Source organism: Typopeltis vanoorti, chromosome 17 (assembly GCF_054136105.1).
Source record: "Typopeltis vanoorti isolate ZY-2024b chromosome 17, IOZ_Tvanoo_1.0, whole genome shotgun sequence".
Taxonomy (NCBI): Eukaryota; Metazoa; Arthropoda; class Arachnida; order Uropygi; family Thelyphonidae; genus Typopeltis; species Typopeltis vanoorti.
Window position 1 is genome coordinate 64326145 of NC_143565.1, and position 22104 is coordinate 64348248.

At 36.3% G+C, this 22104-nt stretch overlaps 1 protein-coding gene across 1 annotated transcript in view; it reads left to right on the forward strand.

The window, feature by feature from the left end:
* LOC150097447 (tyrosine-protein kinase transmembrane receptor Ror-like) overlaps positions 1-22104 on the forward strand; it is a 347787-nt gene that overhangs the window by 167213 nt on the left and 158470 nt on the right. The window contains exons 4-5 of the mRNA XM_090406920.1: positions 7096-7395; positions 13327-13399. Of these exons, the coding sequence (XP_090263046.1) occupies positions 7096-7395; positions 13327-13399 (373 nt within the window). The remainder of the gene's footprint in view (positions 1-7095; positions 7396-13326; positions 13400-22104) is intronic.

Here is a 22104-nt window from a genome sequence, read left to right on the forward strand (position 1 = left end):
TTTGAGTTTCTAATTGATTCACTCAACTAGTAATATTCATCTCCTGACTTGCATTCCCTCCCTTTTAGTAATGTGGATTGTTGTGGTATATCCTTGACGAAAAGAAATTCAGAGAATAGGCAAAATTGACGGCCTTATGCTTTTGGAAATCGATAGGATGAGACCGGCCTCTTTTGGAAAAATAATGCCAAGTAGAACTTATATAGCGAAACCACAAAAGTATTGGTGGCTTTAAGCAGCTAAGGACTGTGTGACTCTATTATTTTGCAGCAATACCGCAGGAGATCGTATATTAAAACCATTATTCATTAATCGATCCCTAAGACCGCGGGCAATGAAAGGTGTGGATTTTAACACGTTACCAGTACACTGGAAGGCAAACAAAAAAGGCTGGGTTACAAAAGAAATTTTTAAAGAATGGTTCCATCAATGTTTTGTTCAATAAGTTAAACGCTATTTGATGGGGGGAAATGTGGACTTTTAAAGTTTTATTGATTATAGACAATGCACCTGGTCTTCCTGTTTTAGAACACACGAATGTGGAATTTTGTCTTCTGTCACCTAATACAACATCCTTAATACAACCACTAGACCAGGGTGTAATCGCTGCATTCGAAACATTCGAAAATGAAAAAGAAAAAAAAGGGATGATAATGATGAAGAAGAGATTCTACTCACTGCAGGATTAATTAAAGAAGGGCTAGTAAATTGCAAAGTCATTTACTTACACTTGATCCAAATACTAAATGAGGTGAACAGTTTAAACGTGAACTGAATTCAAACATAAGTTTGAAGTACTATCTGGAATCAGTTTCTCATGACCTTATGCCTAAAAGAAGAATCATACAACGATCTAGTCAAAACAGGATCTCATCGATTAATTACAGAGTTCGTGGTAAAAAAAAAAAAAAAAAATCAACCTTCAGAATTATTGGAAATTATTGCTAATTTAGTTCCTTTTATTGAAGAAAGCGTTTTGCCATTGCGGTATAAACAGGACGGCCAAAGTGTTTCAAGTGGTGGAAATGATTCAATTCCAGTCTCACGCAAAAGAATGCGGCTACTCTCAGAAAGTGACGGCGAATAAAATTTAACTAATAACCATATGCGCGGGTGTATTTGGGCCTTTTCGAATTTCTGTTTTATTAGTGACACACTACTGTATTTTCTTTAAGAAAGATACATATGTATATACTTTAAATAAGTTATTTAAGCTAAGGGATATTACATCCCATATTGTTTCATAGCCGAATAAGAAACTCAAAGAGTTTCATGCCGAATATAGAAACTATATAAAGTTCGGCGAGTCCAAGCGTAAGCAAATACCTGGATAGTGCAACACATAACCCATTTGGTAGTGCAACACTAAGACAACTCATAGCAAGGGTGGAGCAAGCTCCGATCACTGTTCTTGGTATTTACTCATAATGTGAAACCCAGCTCCTAGGAGCTGTATTACTGTTCTACATTATGAGAGAAGGTCAGTACCCAGACCGGTTTTAACTTTTACTGAGGTCTCATCGGTGAGTTTGTAGACCTAGTTAATACCAAGTTTGTAGCGAACAGAACTTACATACCCTATTATAAGAATTGCCAAGAAGGTGTCCTAATAAATTACTAATTATATGAAGAGCCAAAGGCTTCAATTCGGCGATGGGAAATTATTTAAGTTAAGTTGATATTGCATCCCATATTATTTCAATAGGACAAATGGTTGAAACCGGTCTGGGTAGTGACCTTCTCTCATAATGTAGAACAGTAATACAGCTCCTAGGAGCTGGGTTTCACATTATGAGTAAATACCAAGAACAGTGATCGGAGCTTGCTCCACCCTTGCTATGAGTTGTCTCAGTGTTGCACTACCAAATGGGTTATGTGTTGCACTATCCAGGTATTTGCTTACGCTTGGACTCGCCGAACTTTATATAGTTTCTATATTCGGCTATGAAACAATATGGGACGTAATATCATCTTAACTTAAATAATTTCACGTCGCCGAATTGAAACCTTTGGCTCTTCATATAATTAGTACTTTAAATAAGTATTTAAAATAAAAAATATTCCATTAAAATTAAATAGTTTTATTCAATGATTTTCGTATATTTTGTTTGAAAATAACTTATTGTTCGTATAGGGTTTTCACATCTGGAACCATTCTTCTATTTTTTCATATGCACTGTATTCTTTTTACACGGTTTTCATTTACACGGTTTTTTCTGGAACCTGTGTGTGTGTGTGTGTGTGTGTGTGTGTGTGTGTGTGTGTGTGTGTGTGTGTGTGTGTGTGTGTGTGTGTGTGTGTATAAATCGAACATCAAATTGAAGAAGGCAATTCGCCAAAAATAGCTGAAAGGGGATTTTATCAAAATGATAAAAAGTCTAGGCCTAAAATCTTTTCAGCAATATTTAAATCGTAGAAGGTGTTATCAGCCACTGCAACTCTTATTCTTTAATCAGTTCTGAATTACTTTTTCAAATTTTTATTCTTGTACTCATCGATTTCTTTGTGGTTGCAAAGATACAACTAAGTAGAGATATGTCCTTCTCTGATTGTTCTGTGTTCAAATAGCAAAAAATTAGCCCAAAAGAAAGGGCGAATGAACTGAGGATCAAAATGCATCACTTCATTTTCCTTTTTTTTTTTTTTCCCATAAGAGCAGCTGCAGGTTTAACTGCTGCTAGCTCATAGCAAAAGTTAGCAGAAAAAGATTTATTTCTTGCTGCTCGCAAAGAGATTAATAATTTGTCGACCAGAAGTGCATCGCTAAATATATGCAGTTAGTTGCGACGAATGAGTATATTAATATGTAAGTACTGATTACAATGGGTTTACTTTCTGATTTATTTCCTACCTGACCCACACACGCAGCATGGATGTATCCTAGGCTTTGTAATCTCTTGTGTGCTGGGGCTGATACTGTATATAACATTCATATAAATTATGAGCAGCACTTGTTTTATGGCTTAGGGAAAGAAGAATCCTTAATCCGTCCCCGCGGATAAGAGTTCAAAAGAATAAAAAATCATTCAGAATAGGGGAAAGGAAATAATAGAGGAACGCGTCCCCAACGTTACATTATTGAGAGAAATGTACTTACGATTGCAAATAGACATTAAAAAGAGTTGTAGTATACAAAAGGTGACTAAAAACGGAAGGTTCTGAAATAACTGGAATCCGTAAAACTGATTTTAGCAAAAAAAAAGCATTACCATTCTCTTTTTTTTTTACATAACGAGAACAAGTGTCTTATAAAAATAAAACAAAAATGATGAAGATTGGTATGCTTTATGATTAGCAGCTGTTACGATTGGATTTTCTCATGAAAACAAAAATCTGCTGGAATCCTTAATAAGTAACGAGTATTTTTCAGTCAAATTGATTAAATGCGGATTTTTCCAGAAGCACTTCTCACAATCTGTCACATCACACCAGTGTGGCTGTTGTGATGTGACACCAGAAGGTAAAATATTGCCCTACCGAAGGACGAATCACCACGTTCACTATGAAGCAGTACACGCACTACAGAATAATATTTTAAAATAGGACAAATAGTTTATTAAAATTCTCGTACAAGTTAACGGTATTCCGTTAACTTTACGAGACAAGTTAACGGTATTCCTCAATGAAGAATTATTCACCACTCTTCAAGACTTCTTGAAGAGTGGTGAAAACGTGAAATATTTGGGAAGTGTACTTTCTAATTACAGAAGCTTAGATCAGGAGAAGACATTGAGGAGGAGTTCACTGGACCAAATCTTCTAACAATATAAGTCGTTTACTTGAAGAGGCAGATGTTCCTTGTAATTTTTCTCAAACAGGCGCGGATAAAAATTTTTATGAAGAAGAGAAGTGTGCCCAAAGTTTTGGCTTTCTAAATTTTCGCTTCATAAGATGAGTTTTCTAAGCAGCGTTTTGGGAAAATTTACGTGAGCACTCATAGTCTAGCTTGATTCGAGTCACAATGGCGACATGTACCATCCATCATGATCTCGCAACTACACAGTTCGTTGAGTTATTTTACTATTTAGCTTTAATATTTTAGTTGTTTAATTTATAATTTAAATAAATGAAACTATTTTGAAATCAAAGCATTTCGTATTTTACTATTACTTATACAATATTATAAATTATAATATATGCGTACACAAAAAATACAAAAACATTTTGCAGAACAATACTATATGATATTTAAAAATATATAAAATATATATACATAAAAAGAAATCAAACAACATACAGTAAACATAGATAGACCTAAAAAAAAAAAGAAGATTTGGTTTGTTAGTTTGATGGCAGTTTCAGTCGCTGGCTTGTCTTGTTTGCGGTTCAATATTCGTTCATATTCCGCGATTATATTGATGTCCGTTGGCTGATGTTAGGGGAAGAGTTGGTTCTCATTAAATTGCAGAAGTATTCCTTTTCTAACCCATTTCTTAACTCGAATTTCAATAAATTCATTAGACTAAAACCCGTTCACAATCGATACTTAATGCCTAAAATGTTTCACAAATATCCATCAAAATTGCTACGTCTTGATATTGGTGATCTTTTAAAGCAAATTCAACTAAGTCTTCGAATTTCGTAAGTAGTAGTCTTGAGTTTTTTTTTTATGACAACAAATTTAAAATCGCAATATTGTTTGTATTTATTTATTTATTTGTTAAATCTTGATCATAATTCGGTATAAGAGCAGAGTATCAATCCCAGTACAAAATCAGCTGCCTTGTCGACTGCATATGACTCTTAACTCTACTTCTGGAAAGCTGTCATCTCAGTGCTCACAACAATTTCAAACAGAATTGCAGCAGCTAGAATGCTATTAATTTCATTACTCCAATAAATTTGTTCTCGTAGATACTGAGTTCTTATCTTATTCTTTGAAAATTGAATTGCTCCGATTGTTGTTAAACAGTTTTTGTTGTTGAATGAATTTGACATTTTTTAACAAGCGTCACGGTAGCCTCATCAAACATAATTCCATTTATTGCACATCAAGTTCATTATCAATATAAAATTGTTTCCGATGGCCTTCACAATTGAAGCGCTGTTGCAAGCAGGCATTTTCACGATCCGTTTTTGTATCAAAATATCCGTACTTTCGTCTACCAGCAACGTATAAAGAAGTGACTTACGTAATCTATTCAGAAGCAAAGTCAAAGACAGTAATTCTTACAACAGCAGTTCTCAAGAACTGTCGTATACTCGCATAATCGCGAATGTCTTGTATCGAAGCATTCACTTTTATTGCAAGAACGACTTTATTAATTAGAATTTTTACCATATCGGCATTAGTTTCTTCGTTCTACAATTTTCTATATTCATTTCATGATCTTGTGTTTCAGTAACATTTGAAAATTCCACTCATTTATGATGTTTCGTAACTAAATGGAATCCAGACACTCTCTGATTCAAATACGCTTTAAACAGTCTTAACTTCCACTCCTTTTCCTCATTGGCGGTAAATCCACCTACAGCTTTTGATGTATGTGAAAAAATAAATTAAAATGTCCATCTTTACCTTCTCTCTGGTTACTGAAGACGGCTTCCCGCGGAAAGCTATTCTTTCTTACACATTGAGCAGGAATTTCTCTTTAAGAAGTTTGCAGGCTCATTTCCTCTTCTTTTTCGCATTTCCGAAAGCAAGAGAGAGCGAGACAACGGCGTTATGCCAGGTCGTAACACGTCAGTCGATGATGCGGCTGCACGGCTTTCAGATGTATGTGCGCGAGAGCGTTTTGTCTGCACAGCCGTGCACCTTAGACGGAACATTGGCTAGGACAGTACGATCCCAAGGGAGTGTAAGTTTTTGATTAACAGAAATTACTTTTGAGGACAATGCTAAAAAAAAAAAAAATGAAGAAAGAATAAGAAATATAGATTAGAAATGTTTGGGGACCAGAGAGTGTTGAAGTGAGAGAAGAAATCGTAAACTCTCGATTCGAGTAGTTTGGATTTTGTAATGAGAATGAATTTTTTTAAAAATATACAAAAGACGAATGAAATAAAAAAACTGAGAGCAAAGTCTAACTGGAAGTCCACGGAAAAACCAGATAAAAGATTTTATAGAAAAATAAAGTTGTAACAGTATTCATGAAGAAAGAATAACTTACACGCGGAAATAAAGGGAGAACCTTGATACACCTGACCTGACAGTTCTGTTGAAGCGATTGCCGATGATAAAATTCAAAGAAGATATTAAAACAATATTTCGAAAAGAATTCATCGAAACTTATCTGCGAGTTGTCATTCGATGAACGTGCATGGGTCCATGGCAATCAACGCTTACAGTCTCAGTTGCTTCAGCCATAATTCCGTATAACAAATAACATTAGTGCCACCATGAGCTATCCTTGACAATTCCTCTTCGGCAACGAGAGACCTGGTTTTGTCATATTCTTAGATTTAAGTGTAAGTTGGTCCATCTATTTTTCTGAACTTCATTTACATGCCGAGTAAGGCGAAAGCGCTGACACGCCACTACTTCAACTGCATTTCATTCAAACTGGTAGGAGTAGAAGAAAATACAAACCTGACTATTCGCGAACAATAGTCAAAACGTCACCTTCCCCCTTTAGATGAAATTATTACTAATGCTTTATTGTTTTTTCCATATTCTGCAATATGCACACGTTGCATGCTTTGAGTATGGCGTTTTTATTTTGAGAACTTAATGATTATGCTGAAGTTTCTGATAAACACAGTTTTTCCAAGAATTTTAAGATTAAATGTATTTACATAAAATGTTCTGTCTCTTTTTAATAAATTGTGATTTAGGGAGGGCCGAAGTCTGAATATGTTAAACTTTGTAATAGACATTCATACATGCGATTTAAAGATGACTAAAAACCCCCATTGGCAGTTCTGTAAGCTTAATGAATTGTAACCTTTCTCTGTAAGCATTGAGAATACTTAGCCAAACAACGCTTCATATTTCAATCTGCTCATTCAGTTTTCCACTATTAATTATATTTTATGAACAATTTTTACGTGAGATTATGTGAGCGATCGGCACAGAATTTAATTCAAAAGAACTTCAACTCCAACCTCATTGTAATCAGTTTTCTTTCTTTCTTTTTTTTTTAAATTAAATACTAGGTATTTTACATGTGGAGCGTCCCTTAGTGAACGTTTCCAAAGAAAGCGGCGAAAATGTCAGGATGCGATGCGAGGTAAAAGGAAAACCGTCGCCGATAATCCAATGGTTTAAAAATGAAGCACCTGTTGAAGAAGAAAAAGGGCGTCTTGACATCCGCAAATACGTATCTAAACCAGACATCACCGGATCGAAATTAAGGATTACACGTCTGGACACGCACGACACCGGATACTACAAGTGCGAAGCAAGTAACGGGATCATGAGGGTGGAGACGACAGGAATCCTAATGGTGAAAGCAGGTAAGGATTTGTTTCGATACTTCATTGTATTTAAGAAACGATTAGAAATAGTCGACGAAGAATGCTATTAAGAAAGATATGTGTGCTTTCTTCATGTGAAATCTTACCATTCACAGAAATGAAATTAAGTTGCCGATGAAACATGCTTTTAAACCGGAGAGAGAAAACATTTCGTGTTTATTCCAAATTGATGGTTGGTAACGCAGATTTTATTATCGCTTACTAGTTTCTGTGTACGGATATTAAGCCCTCTGTTTTGATCTCTCGCTCACTTTTTGCTTTTAGAATTAAGGTATTGTCTTTAGTATCGTGGAGTTGCGCACATTTAGTGTTGTAATCGGACATTTCGCTTCCAGCTGAGGTTGTGTTTAGTTCTTGTGAGATTAGTTCTCTCCCTCCTTTATGCGTAGTCTTTTGGTTGATCTTTATTCTTATCCTCGATATCTAAATAAAATTGAGGAATGCGTGATCATCCAGACAACAAGATTAACGTATGTTTGCTTGTTTAATTTAATGAAACATGTCACTGCACAGAATGCATAAGTCTGGACCGACTCAATATTTTTATGGAACCTTCTACAACAGACGAATGTAGGGCCCCCAAATTTCTTGAAGTAAAAAAAATACGCCAACAAATTTTATGGACCAAAAGAACTCATTTTATTAGTGTGGACACGTTCATATCACATTTTGAATTAAAAAGTAATGTATAGATGCAAAAATACGTTTATTAAATCTTTTACATGTTACAACTTGAAAGTAGTTAAGTAAAACCGTTTACTTAGTCGTCTTTCGGAAAATCAGTTATGTCGTCGAAATTTTTTAAGTTTTAGCTATTTCGTTTTCAGTCGATATGCAAGTGACGATGACGACAAATATTCTTGACAAAAAGGTTTTAATAATTTCTCAGAAGAATATACGCAGCATAAACCCGTGGTCATCTTAATAAATGACTGACTAAACCAGTCTGAGAGCTCTTATTATATCTTCATCGTAGCGTCACTCCAATCCTGACAACTGTAACCCCCATCGCATAAATCTCCCGACTTAAAAATGTCTGCACGTTTGCTTTGTTTAGATTTAAAAAAAAAAAATAATTTATTACAATGAAATTGATGTTCTTGTCCAAAGCGTAGGACCCTGTGAGACTGCACATGTCGCACACCCATGAAGGATTTGTGCATTGGTGTTACAGCTTCCCTACCACATGATGAATAGCGTTATAGCGAAAGATTTTTTTTTTTTTTGCAAACGTTTTCATTAGAATGAAAACTTTAGAATTTGTACATTTGAATATCTTACAAAAATATTATGCTCCCTAAGTTCTTTATCAAGTAAATGATTCTCAGATTTGCTTTCCACAGAGATATCGAGGTCTTTTGTCTGCTAACTAGAACTGCAGAATTCTTGTTAGCACGAATTCTGCAGTTCTTGTTAGTAGACTTGTTAGTAACCTTCGTCCTATAAAGATACCTACCGTACAACATTCAAGTGACCTTTTCTTTTCAAGTCAATTTTTTTTAAATAATTTAATTCGCTTTGACATAATTTTTTGAATATAATAAATTCAGGTAGATACTACTCTGTTCTGCCTTACACTCTTCAACTCACCGCAACTCGATTTTTTTTTCTTTACTTCACTTAATCCTTCAGAGTATAAAACTCGACGATGGTTCGATGGACTGACCCACAGATGCCAGTTTCCTATTGATTCATAAGTAGATAACTCTACATAGTTAACCACTTGCCCAGTAGATGGAGCCATAGGTTGGCGAGGCTTTCTACATTTTTGTATTATAGAGAGATTCCGATTTATACTGCTAAGATCTTTTGTTTCTTCTTTTATTATATAACTATTTTAAATAAAATGTAATCATGGATATCAATACTTTTTATTTCTAAGATATACGATTGTTTTGAAATGTTAGCTACGATATGCCACACGATCTTTGTTACTATGTGAGAAAAGGACTTGGGTAAGGTCATCCACAGTCAAAAACCTATGTGACTGATTTGAAAACTTCCGTGTGTCTAAATGGGATTAAATTTGGTCGTTTAGTAGTGAGCACTCATTCATGAACGCATTCATTTATGCTGGCGAGTTGACAAAAGGGAGGCCAGTGTATGCGTTGCAACAGAACATAATTCCTTCCATACGCTACTTTCAGATGCCACTGCAAACAATGTCTTTAACTTTTAGATGAATTTTATATGGAGATACACTGAAAATAATGTGAAAATTCTGAAAAGAGTGTTGGTAGTCGTTTTTTTTTCTATTTTCAATTCTTTTTCTATGTCGCTCTAAAAGGAAAGAAAGATAAAATAATCAGAAAAAAGAAATGAAATAATAAATAAAATTAAAGAATATTATGAAAAGCTTTACGAGAGAAAATGTTAAGGTACTTATGAAAAGAAGCAGGGAAGGGCTCCTGCAGAACATGGAATTCAAGAGGAATTGTTGAAATTTGGAGGGAAGACAGGGCTGATTACGTGGAAAATTTTTCATATATTGCTTTAAACAGAGAATAATCTTAGAAGCATGGAACAATGAATTAATAGCAATTACTTAAAGTGAAAAGGAAAATATCAGAACTCCCAAGCCGATTAGCTTACTCTTTCTCTTCAAACTAATGGGAATATCCCCTTTAAAGATATCTTTCATCTTCCCAAAAGCCATCCAACGTAGATGTATCCTTTTTATTTCTTCCATTTGTAAATCTTTACTATTTATGATTGTTCTCAGATAAATATAAATTTTCTCTCTCCCCTTCTCTCTTCCAGTATAATTCTTTTTTGGTGTTGTCGTTTATCTTTACTTTCGTTTTAGTTAAATTTATCTTCAACCGAATTGGATGAATAAGATGAATAGATGTAAGCTCAAGTGGGTGGACCCACTTGAGCTTACACATATGTACTCCAGTTTCGAATCACACTCCCTTTGCTTTCCTATATCCAAAGGTATAATTATAAACAGCCTTGGGAAAATGCATGACATTTCATATAAATTGCTTTATTAGAGGTATAGATTTAATGTGCATGAGCACTTCAACATGTGTATACATATGAATGTGAATCGAGAATTTGTCTAATCTTCTCCCTGACATTTTATCTTATTTTATTTTATTTATCTAAGAACTTTTTGTTTTTGATATCGCGATTTCTATTAAAATGATAATCCCTTCTATATTTGACATCCAACGGTGTAGTAATCAGATAATCATAAAATCCTGCTTCAAAGAGCAAACATGGTAATTTTTCAGACCTGCGATACACAGGTCTCACACTAGAAACCGAAACTCATCTTCCAACCGGAGATTTTCACAAAACATTCATCCCCATGGTGTGATATAACTTACATCCTATTGGTTAGAGAGTAGAAACTCCCCTTACTCTATTATCCAAGGTTTACCAATTCACATTTTACAGTCCAATTTCTAAGGTATATTATATATTTATAATATCCTACATAACAATTATCAGTTTTTTTTTTTTTTTTTTTTAATTTGCAGAGCTATTCACTATTGCCTCTTTGAGTATTTAATCATGTTAGAAAATCCTCCTTCAAGACCGAGTTGGTTGCTGGACTTGTTTCTTAGCAAATCATGCTCTTTCCGTCATGTACTTAAATTCCCCATCGGATATATCTCTCAATGTCAACCAGCGCGTAAATTAAACTCCATAAGAATATTTAAAAGATGAATAGAGGTAGGTGTGTGGGTCGTTAGCCTTGTAAAAGAGTGATTAAAGTCGAGCCATTATAGTAATTACTGTCATTAGTCACGCAGATAATACATCATGCCTTGTAAGGAGAGACTTCAGTGTAGATTGCGTATTGAAGACGATGGAGCTTTTTTTTTTTTTCAGAAACATGCTTCACCTGCAGACATTCAAAGTAATTTGAATATTAATTCTTCACTGTTTCTACAGTCGTTTACCTGCACTGATTTATTTATTTTTACATAACAGAGTTATCATGCATAATAGTATCACATGTAAGGCGGATGTGAATGTATGTGGATATTTCTTTGTTATATTCAAAAAAAAAAAAAATTCTAATTAGATCACAAAAAGTGTGTGTAAATTCGTCCGTTCATAATTTGCAATAACATTTCACTTGTATATTATTTCTCTTTCTAAATATGCAGTCGAATTAGCTTATATCTTACCATTTAATTAAATTAAATTAATTTTAATAAATGTAATTTTTGATAAATGCATAAACATTTTTAATTCTTTAAAACTCAAGATCCACGAAAGGTTTGCTGAACTTAATAGCACATTTTAGTGCTGTGAGTAAGCTAAGAAACCAAACATGATATTTAGGCACCCAATAAACAAGACGGTAGTCTCACATCGAGAGATAAAATTCATCTGTCACCAAAGATCCGTGCCATTTGGCCAAGCTCATTTAGCAAGTCTGGTTATCTGAATAAACACGGACTAGGAACCGACATTGCAGTCTGTCTCACTACTATTGAAACAATCGATGAAAGGATATGCAAAGTAAGATTAAAAGAATTTAGCGATCACCAATATGGATGCATCAACGGAAATTATGGAAGACGCAGTAAAGGATGACTCACGAAATAGGGAAAGGAAACGGAATGCGAAATGATGACTTACTGAGGACTGCAGCGAAAAATTACAGGATGAGAGGTTGAAATCAGTATGGAAATTAATCTCCACGAGGAGTCTAATAACGGTGGATTAAGATTAATTAATCTAATACAACAAATCTAGTCATGGACAGCCCGACTATCGTGAAAAAATATACAGGTAAATAAACTTCGAAGTTCCTATATCGATAAATTCTGACTAGATTAACTAAATACTCATTAATAAAAGGTTTTGGGAATGTATCCAATCTATAAGAAGTTAGAAAAGTTCTTAAAACAAACGGCACATATTTCACAGCAATGAAGACAACCAAAGTATGATGCTGAAAAACTTCACAAATCCGAAGGAAGTATGAAATGTAGCAGAAATTTTCCTTAGATTATAAAATGCGAGTTGAACTCTAGGAGACAATGACAGAAGCGACAAGTTAGGAATAAAGAAAGAAAGAAATGGCACCAAAACGCGTTGGAAAAATCAAGCAAAGTAGCAGAATACAATAAAATTCTCGAACAGCATAAACTATTCTGAGGCAGCACACACAAAACAAATACGGAAAATTGTATCAAAAGTTAGGAACAAAAAACTGGACAGCACGAAGATAGCTACAATATGTTGAACGGAAGGAGGAAACTCCAACAGACAACAAAACCAAAAGGACTCCTCGACTCACTGGAGAAGTAACATCCGAAGGTATCTAAGTGTCTCCGAGATTACTGACTGAATAGAAAAGCGAAAAACGACGGTTCTGGAAAGCTAATTTAGATGACAGCCTGTTTATTTATTTCTTTATTTTTATAATGTATAGCATTTATGGTATATATATTTATGCAGTTTAACGAATAATTGTGAAAGTGAAAAATTGCTCCTTTAATGCATTAATTAAAAGACGCTTGGATGCAAAAGGTAAGCTACGAGGATGGATTGCTTTCCTCTGGCTAATTTCGCGGTGAGGGAAATTGAACGAAACATGGACTGGGAATGACATTTCAAACGTGTCAAAATTATATGATAAGTGTTGTAGATTTCCTAAACAATAAAAAGAAACAATGGTGATCATTTGAAAAGCAATTAATAAAATTCTATATAAACATCTATCAGGAAATTGCATACCAAAAAAAAAAAAAAAAAGTATGAAAATGTCAAAATCGTTGACGTTCTGAAACGTTTTGTAATTTTACCAAACATTACATAAATAATGGCTTGATAGTGAATAAATAATTTACCGAAATACGAGTGAAAGTGTTGAATGCATTGAAAAGTACAAAAAAAAAAAAAATGAAGGATAATAAAACATTCGTTACTGGTATTTTTCAGGTCGTATCCATCCGCCTGCTACCATTCCCAATTTTCCGCCCGTGTTTCCACACTTCCCGGCTCTCGGAGGAAGGTAAGTGGATAAGTTTTCAGCCATTTTTGCAAAACTGCATTTTTTAATATTTCTAACTCTTTCCATGAAACAAGTTACGTCGTTTTTAATTACATGCTTCGTTACATCCAGCATAGAATCATTAAAAGAGCGATTGATTCCAGTCAGCTTTCTTAATGCCAACTGATAAAAGGGAGCAAGTTCTCCTTGTGTACAGATCGAGTAAGTAATAAACGTCTTTTGATGGTAATTTATCGCTAGCGATGATTTCCAGCTTTGAAGTCACAAGCGTGCTCACGTGTCTCGAACACTTATGCTAGAAAACAATCTTATTTGACGTGTATCGTACTTATTGATTCCGAGTATAATCGCAATATTGTAGAAGCTGCAGCATTAAAACGCTGTGAATTAATTTAGCGTATCCCGTCGAGAGCACCAAGAGGTGAAAAACTGACGACTCAATCACTCAGAGAATTGGTATGCATTCCCGGAATACGAATCTGCTTCTCCGACAGCGATGATAGGCCAAATAGCCATAAAGAATGATACTTTCTCGAGAGGATCCAGCTGTGCTTGGAAAGAGATCTCTTCCCTTTTTTCCGAATGAGAAATCTCTTTTCGTATTTATAAGAGAGTCGCCCATCTTCACGATGCAAATCGAAGTAACTCGTGGACGATCCTTACGCAATATCCAAAAGTGCGCCGAGAGCGGAAACTATTTTTGCCCGTCTTTGCCTTAGCGAGGAAATGAAGCAAGGATATTATTCAGAATATTTTTCTAATAGAAACGTTATTTTAAAATTAAAGATGTTGTGTGAAAGGATTCTGAATGTCATCGCTTTTATTAGTTCTCTGTTTGTAATGAAGCTTGTAGGGGAGTGAAATTCTTGGCAAGTCCCACCCAATAAATATATTTTAATAGTGAAATAGTTCACATTGGAAATCTACAAATGTTTTAATGCATTCGACAGGGGATTTTTTGTTTAATTATTTTAATTTCTGTTATTGTATATGATTCATTTAGCTTTTCCCTTTGACTTGTGATTCATTCATTTAACAAATAAACGTGGGGGGGGGGGGGATGCCATTAATGATCCCCAGTTATCGACTGTCATTAAGCGGTCGGTTAAGTCACTTCCTCGGTTTCTTTTCTTTCTTTTTTTTTTTTTTTTTTTTTTACTCATTCAAACTCCATTTTGTGTGGTAAGATAGACGTATACTCGTTCTTGCGTAGCAAATTCTTTCAGTGCACAGGCTTTGTATTAGAGAAACTCATTTCCCCATCACCTTCTCAGAAATCCCTTTCTGTGTTGTCGTTCGAGAGAAGGGAGGAAAAAAAGAGCAAAAGAAAGGCCTCTGCAGGAAGCGGAGTTTAGGTTATTGGTTTAATGTGAGCTGCCGCTGTCGGTTCCAGTGAATCCGTCTGTAATAGTGTGCTGACAATCGGATGCGTAGTGAATGTACACCTCGCCATCTGCCTCTTCATCTTAGGTCAGTGTAGGCGAGAGCCGCATCCCATCCAGGCACGCAGCCGACACTGCCAGAATGTCATTTCCGGCAGGCCGTCACTTCGCCGCACCGCATATTCTCTCGCTTCGGCACCTGCAGCGGCACAATGACGACGATTACCCCGAGGTGGTATTGAGGCCACCACTGTTTGCCCTATGTGGTAGCGAGCACGTGCAGGTCTTCCTCTCTTCGCGGCCCCTCCTGATTGTCTCGAACAAAAGCGTGCCAGCGAGCCAACCTCTGACTCCGCGGCTCACACAGTGCACTGTCACCTCGAACGTTCAAGCGACTCTTATTATCCCCGAATCTTCCTCCCGTTTTCTTTCCCTTATGCCATTCCCGTTGTGCCGTTCCCCCCTCCCAGACCCAGCTGGTCCCCTTTTATTCCACCGAAATGGGGCACACAGCCGGTTGACTTTGGCATCCATAATGAGCGGGGATTGCCAGAGGGACAGCAATGTCCGCACTCTCTAATCCCTGTTCCATCACGTTCCCTGTGGCGTGAGACGCGACCGTCGTTCCTCCCAGCTGCGCTGACTAGTCACGGAACCGGCTTTTCACTCACAAATCACTCGTGACATTTACTTTCCCCCACCCCAACTATAATGCTTAGTTTTGACAAGCACCTTTTAATTTTGGTGGCCATGCAGCCGTCTTTGTTAAGTGTTGTCGTCTTTAGTTTGTCTTAAACTTTCTCTCCTCCCACCGCTTCCCCTTCATCCCATCATCATCTGGTCTATTTTGGGGGAGCAGCGAGAGGCCCTGTCGGCTTGCTAATGGTGTCTTCTGCAATAGTTCGAACTGTTTGTTTCAAGAGGTGAGTGAGATCCAGAATGGCTGATATGGTTGGGCGAAGTATTCTTTTCGTTGCTCTCATCTATTGAACACCGAGAATAACAGTTCGTTCACAAAACTGTCTTGTGCTGAAGTATTTGCGGAAAGTGAAACATGCACACCTTTTTTCTGGCGCATTCAAATACAACACCAACATCGATCTATTTGTAAGCCAAGTTCTTCTGTCTTCCTAATGTGTCCATTTTCAAATGTTATCATCATATGCTTGGAAAATCTCCAAAAATAATGGCTGAAACCGATCATAAAATATTCATGAAGTATTAAGTCATTCTCCAGGTTTGATGCACTAAGAATTTTATTTGGTTCAATAGTGTTACCGAAGGCCTGAAAAGCGTGTATATGAAGCGAAGTACATATTAGACGGGAATTAGTTCTGCCGATAAAATATTTAGTAAAAGTGTAGCTACTTTTTCCGGTATCTTTTTGCTTATTCTCCCTATTATAGACTGTCTTCACCTTGTAACTTTATATACGGCAGCCGTGTTGGAACAGGTGAATGATCAAATTGGCTTTATCTATCGTACCAAACTTCGCTGCCTGTGGCGATATCATATGACCGATTCATTCTCCGTAGGTTCTCTGTCCCAGAGGAACGTATCTGTGTGTATTCCCTGCCCATGGCAGTCATTTCTTCGTTAGGCAGTTCCTCTTATCTCTGCTTGCTCAATGCGACCGAGTGTGACAGGTCTGTACGTGCAGGCAAACCACGTCCGCGGACCATCCCATCTATCATTCTCCATTGTTGTCATTCTTCTGGTTTCATCATTAGCCTGCAGGTGCGAAGGAAGAGGAAAGAAGGCTCCGGGATAGAATGTGGAACTCTCAATTTTCAAGACGAACACAATTTTGTCTCTCGTGTGCCAGTTTCCCTATAAGCACGCCTCTGTGCATAGCGAGGTCCCTGCAGAATAAATAAAGCTCCATTTTGAAAGGTTTGGGGTCATTTTTCTCTCTCTCTCTCCTCACAGAGCGCACGACTTGAATATATCAGGAAGCAGCAGCAGTAATCTCGGTTTTAATTTCTGCCCGAACTTTTCTGCCTCTTTTGTACGCGTGAAAATCCATCCGGTAAAGCTCCGACACACAATTGGATCGTCGGCATAAAATGAATTCATCATTTTCGCAAACGCAGAAACGGCGACCCCCAGAAGAAGAAAAAGCGAAGTTTTTCGCTTCGCTACGCACGAGACTAACGACCATCCCGTCAGTCAAGACAAGGTAGAATTGCTCCTTCTCCTTTCCCACCACACGAGATCATCAATTGTCACTTAGATGGCGCTGTGCACCACATGCTGATATATGCAGGAAAAAAAGCTCAAAAACTACAGGCGGGATCCAGCAAAACAAACTCTTAATACGGTTCTTTTTTTTTTTCATCCTATTTTATTTTCGTTGATCTGTTCTATTCACGCACCACCCTCGTGCACTCCCCAACAGTCCAGTGACAGTCTCCATTCTACACGTATTTCCCATTTCCCCTACTCCGGATCCATTACGACAGAGCCGAAGATAATAAGAAGGACGGCTTGTAGATGCCCGCAACTGATGACCAAAGTAATTTGAAAAGTAAATGTGCAACTGGGTTCCCATAGTTACGAGTCCTCTGAATGAGAGCGGAGTTCTAAACTCGCAGAAGATGCCTGTTGTTTTGTGTGCTGTTTTACTTATAGAACATCAGTGCAGTTGTTACTTGATATAATCCTTAGAAAATACTGAGGAGTAAATGCATTTAGTGGCCTTTTTTCTCCCCTTATTCAGTAGCCTATAGAAGATTCTTAAATTTTGTTTGAATCCTTTGGTGGCGCAGCAGTTTTTTATGAAGTCACAATGATATACAATTAACATTTCTCTTCAGAAAAAAAATACTCAAGTTATTAGAGTAAGACGTTTGTGGAAATGTTAAATTATGGATGAGTCCTGACATGTCGTCTCAAAAACTTAACGCTTTCATTCCTGAAAAGTGACAAGCTTATTTTCGACATCAAATGTATTTGAACTGGTCCAGTAAAGATTTCAAATAATTTTAACTCGAAATTCCCAACAAATTTTTGATGAATCGACATTCACTGAAATTTGAATTTATGTAGCGCATGAGACGTATGATGAAGCTTGTTGTTCAATTAATATTTTCCCACTTAATCGTAAAGGAGATTTTCTACTTTAAGCTTCTGAAAAGCAGAACCGAAGAGAGCAATAAATTTCTTTAAAGTCACAGTAAAAGCGATTATCCAGTGCCCCCTCTGCGCCCGCATATTCTTCAGGATCATTTTGATTTCAGATTTCAAGAATTCCAATAGCACAGTACAGTTCTTCTGTCTCTGATTCTTACAAAGAATGAAGTGACAGAATGGAATTTTTTTTTTTTTTTACTTATCATTCAATCACTAAGTAGAAATTAAAGAATTCAATGCCAATGAAAGAGCAAAACTTTAAGTCGCTAAATGCAAAATATCCCGAGACAAAACATTCAGGCAAATGTTTTACGTTGTTGCATAAAAATGTCCTCTCTGACAGCGTAAAGCTAATAATTGATTTAAAAAACATGAATCGAAAGAACGAATGCAACAAATTCGGTGCAGTTTACGAAACAATTATTGAAAATAGTGTGAATATTTAAAAAAAAAAAAAATTGCATCCGCATGGCTACCTACCGTATAATGACTTAGGTTTAGGGTATATCATCGTGTAATCTCATTGCTCTTTAAAATCATGTGCAGGGCATTGGTAGGAGTGTGAAATATATCCATTCGATAGTATTATAAATGCAGGCTTCCTTTTATACAAACATCTTCCTTCATTGGGAGATTTAAGTAAAATGGTTCGCGAACAAACTTTACATTTCCTAGTGATTCAACAGTGCTCACAGCTTACGAATTGTCGTGCAGAAATAAATAAATCAAAACCACCAGCTTTAGCGGACCACGATTTCTTGCAGTGAAGAAAGATCTTATACTGTCACCTTAATAATTCTTTTTCATAGCTTCACTTTCACACAATTGTTCTGCTTAAACGCGAGTCAAATTTCTCTCTGGAGTATCTGTAAGTGTATTTCAGTATTCGCCTTGGGACCCTAATGCATCAAGGAAGAACAAAGTGGGAGGGAGAAGGACGGGAAAAAACAAGCACGCACGACAGCAGAACAACTTACGTTGACTTGACTGTTCTAATGTTAACCAGATTTTCCCAATGCCCGGCATTCTCTTTGTTTGAAAGGAATGCTCAGCTCACCAATGCCGTGGTGACGCTGATAAGGTAATTTCGCGTGACAAGGCCATATGTCACCTCTGATTTTGCGTTGGTTATCAAACTTGGTCTAGCTATGTTCCATATCCGCAGGGGAGTTTTCAGTTAGTCCAAAATATTGCAGCTATTGGAGAGCGGTTCTTACGCTTTGGATTCAACCCATTACTAGTTGAGATGAGCAGAAAGAAAGGAACCTGCTCGATGTGATTCATTATGTTTCTAGTGGTCTTTAATCATTGTCTAGTACTGAGGCAATGAATGAATGAAATTAAGTTTTCGTCAGCTGCAATAAGTACGGGTATGACAGAATTCTGCGTCCTTCCATTCCCATGAAAGATTTTACATAACAGCACAGCATTCAGTACATAACTATCATGAAATAGATTCCGCCCTTTTGGGCAGAATTTATTTCATGATAGTTTTTCGACAGATTTGTTTTGCTCTTGCGATTACATGCGTAATTAGCAGTTTTCATGGATAATCTTCAAACGTAGGATAGCTAAAACCAATTTTGATTATCTAAAAATATAATAGGAATAACATTCCCAAGCACGCTCTTTGTCTTTAGCCAGAAAGCAAATTTCCCTCCGGTGTCACTTTTGTTTCTTACTATAGGGAAGTTTTCGAACACGGATCTGAGATAACTTCCATTATTTTTCGACTCCTTATCTTTCTCGTTTTTATTTCTTTCGCTCTTCTTTTTTTATCTCTTTCTTGCTAATATCAGTTAAGTGATTTAGGTTCTATGACAGGAGTTCGGCAATTTACGTCACGGATGTGATCTCGTCATCGGCCTTTTTCTTCAGGAAAGTGCATTAAGAGATTCAACTTTTAAAGTGAAGTAGTTCAAGCGCTCTTCCTCCCCCCCCGCCCCCAAATATCTACGAATCTTGTTTTTTCTTCCCCCACTTTCGTTGAATTATTCATTTGGCTTCTAAATTTAAGAAATTTTAAACTTATGGGACATCCATTATTGTTATTATTCGTTTTCCCCTTTCTTTATTATATTCTTACGACTTAGTTTTCTTTCAGGATGAATGGACAATCCATTCTTCGTACGTTCTATATCCACTTGCTCATTTGATGGTTACATGGTGAGGACCACCTTATAATAATATTCAGGGTTAATCGATCGATCATATTAATATGATATTGATAATATTAACATAATTACAAAACCTCTAGTTACGGAACAGCATTAATGATTACTCATTGAAGCCATGAAAACAACAACTGCATATTCAAAACTACGTATTAATAAACAAAAAACGAATATTTTACCAGTATTTTTTAGCCGTTAACGTATGGATAGAATGTGAAGCGCGCGCGGCAATCCAGCATGCGATAGAAAGTAAATGTGATATAAAATCAAGCAGACGAAATCAAAAAGATGGAAATTAGAAAGGTCCTCAGAATGCGAAACATTATGAAAGCAAAAGATGGACGGTCATATAGCACGAACAATAATTCGTACTTAATAAGCAAATTACAAGAAAGTTTTCGAAGCTTTGCAACCTTGAACCGTCACCAGTCCAAGTAATTATTACAGCAAAATATTGTAGATAACTCAAGGTTGACTTATAGGAAAACGCATAAATATTTGACGCTGGATAATATTAAATCAGCATAAGATCACTTACTGTAGTCCAGTTTGGCTTTAAAGAACAGATGAAAGGAAACAAATATCATTAGTTATTAATTTACTACACATTTTACATACTATTCAAGTATACAAAAATCTGAATAGTTAGAAAGAACAAATATTCTTTAAACCTAATGGAGAAAAGTATAAAAGAAAACAAGCATATACCAGTCAATTCGGAATTCTCTTTAAAGAAATTTTCCAGTCTAAAACTAAATTTATGAACAGTGTACCAACTGGTACATTGCACTGCGAACTTGCCGTATTATGACGCGACTGCTAGCAAGTTCAGGCAGAGAACATTTTTTAGCCGATCAACACCGATGATTTCAACAAGAAAATTCGCACACGTGATCAAAAACGGTCACTGATGATTTTTTGGTGGTAGCGAAATTGATTATTTCTCAAATAATTTGTGAAGGGCGACAAAAAAGAACAGCGAATGAAATGCGTCAGGCGAAGAAATTAATTTGTATTTTTGTTACCATAAGTATTTGAAATATGCTTTCATGTATATTGTTCTAAATAGCATCTTGCCAAAATGGCCACTTGATTTAAACGGAGATGATGAGATCATTATCTGCAAGTCGAATCCATGTCGCAGAGAAATGTTGAAATGTTTTATTGGTCGGAAATGTTTAACTTCGCTTGTCAACTTAAGGCCAGTTTTAAACATGCTCAAACCAATAAAAATATGAATTTTATATAATAGATATAAGCATTTATTATATACATTAATATTTTATATTTAAATAACCGTATTATGTATGTATGTATATATATATATATATATATATTTATTTATTTATATATATATATATATATATTTATTTATATATATTTATTTATATATTTTCGAAAATCATGCATTGTTTTTCAGGAGGCGAAAGCCATGTGAAATAGAGACGCTAACTCATCCGTGCCGATTCAGTGTTAATGTGATTGTCACTGTCTGATACTGATTGCAAGCTTGTTGCGTGGCATGTATCAGTATCGCTGGAGGCAGGCCTGCCTCGAGAGACCAGAAAGCGGATGAGAGTTTCTACGTGATATTGTCCAAGTAGACTGATGATGGCAAAGGAGTTTGCTCTAAGGAGAAAGATGAGGGCTAGAGTGGATGCGCTGGAATTGTTGCATCACTGAATCTGCTCGCCATAACAACCGAAGGACATTCGTAGGTTGCTCTGAACTGCTTTGAAATTTCCACATGGGCACACATCCCCCGGGTCTCTAGAAAGAGAGAGAGAGAGAGAGAGAGAGAGAGAGAGACTGAATGTTAGGGAAGAGGAATGCATCGTATCTAGGGAAACAAGCAGACGATCTAAGCTGCATGACGAGCAAACGTAAACAAGCTTCGTATGAATGTCATTCAGCTAATGCATTTGAAAGATGAGCTGTGATTACGTTGTCAAGACAACTAGTTTCTGCCATGGAGCTCAAATGACGATATCGCATTCAGAAAGCAAACTGCACGTAT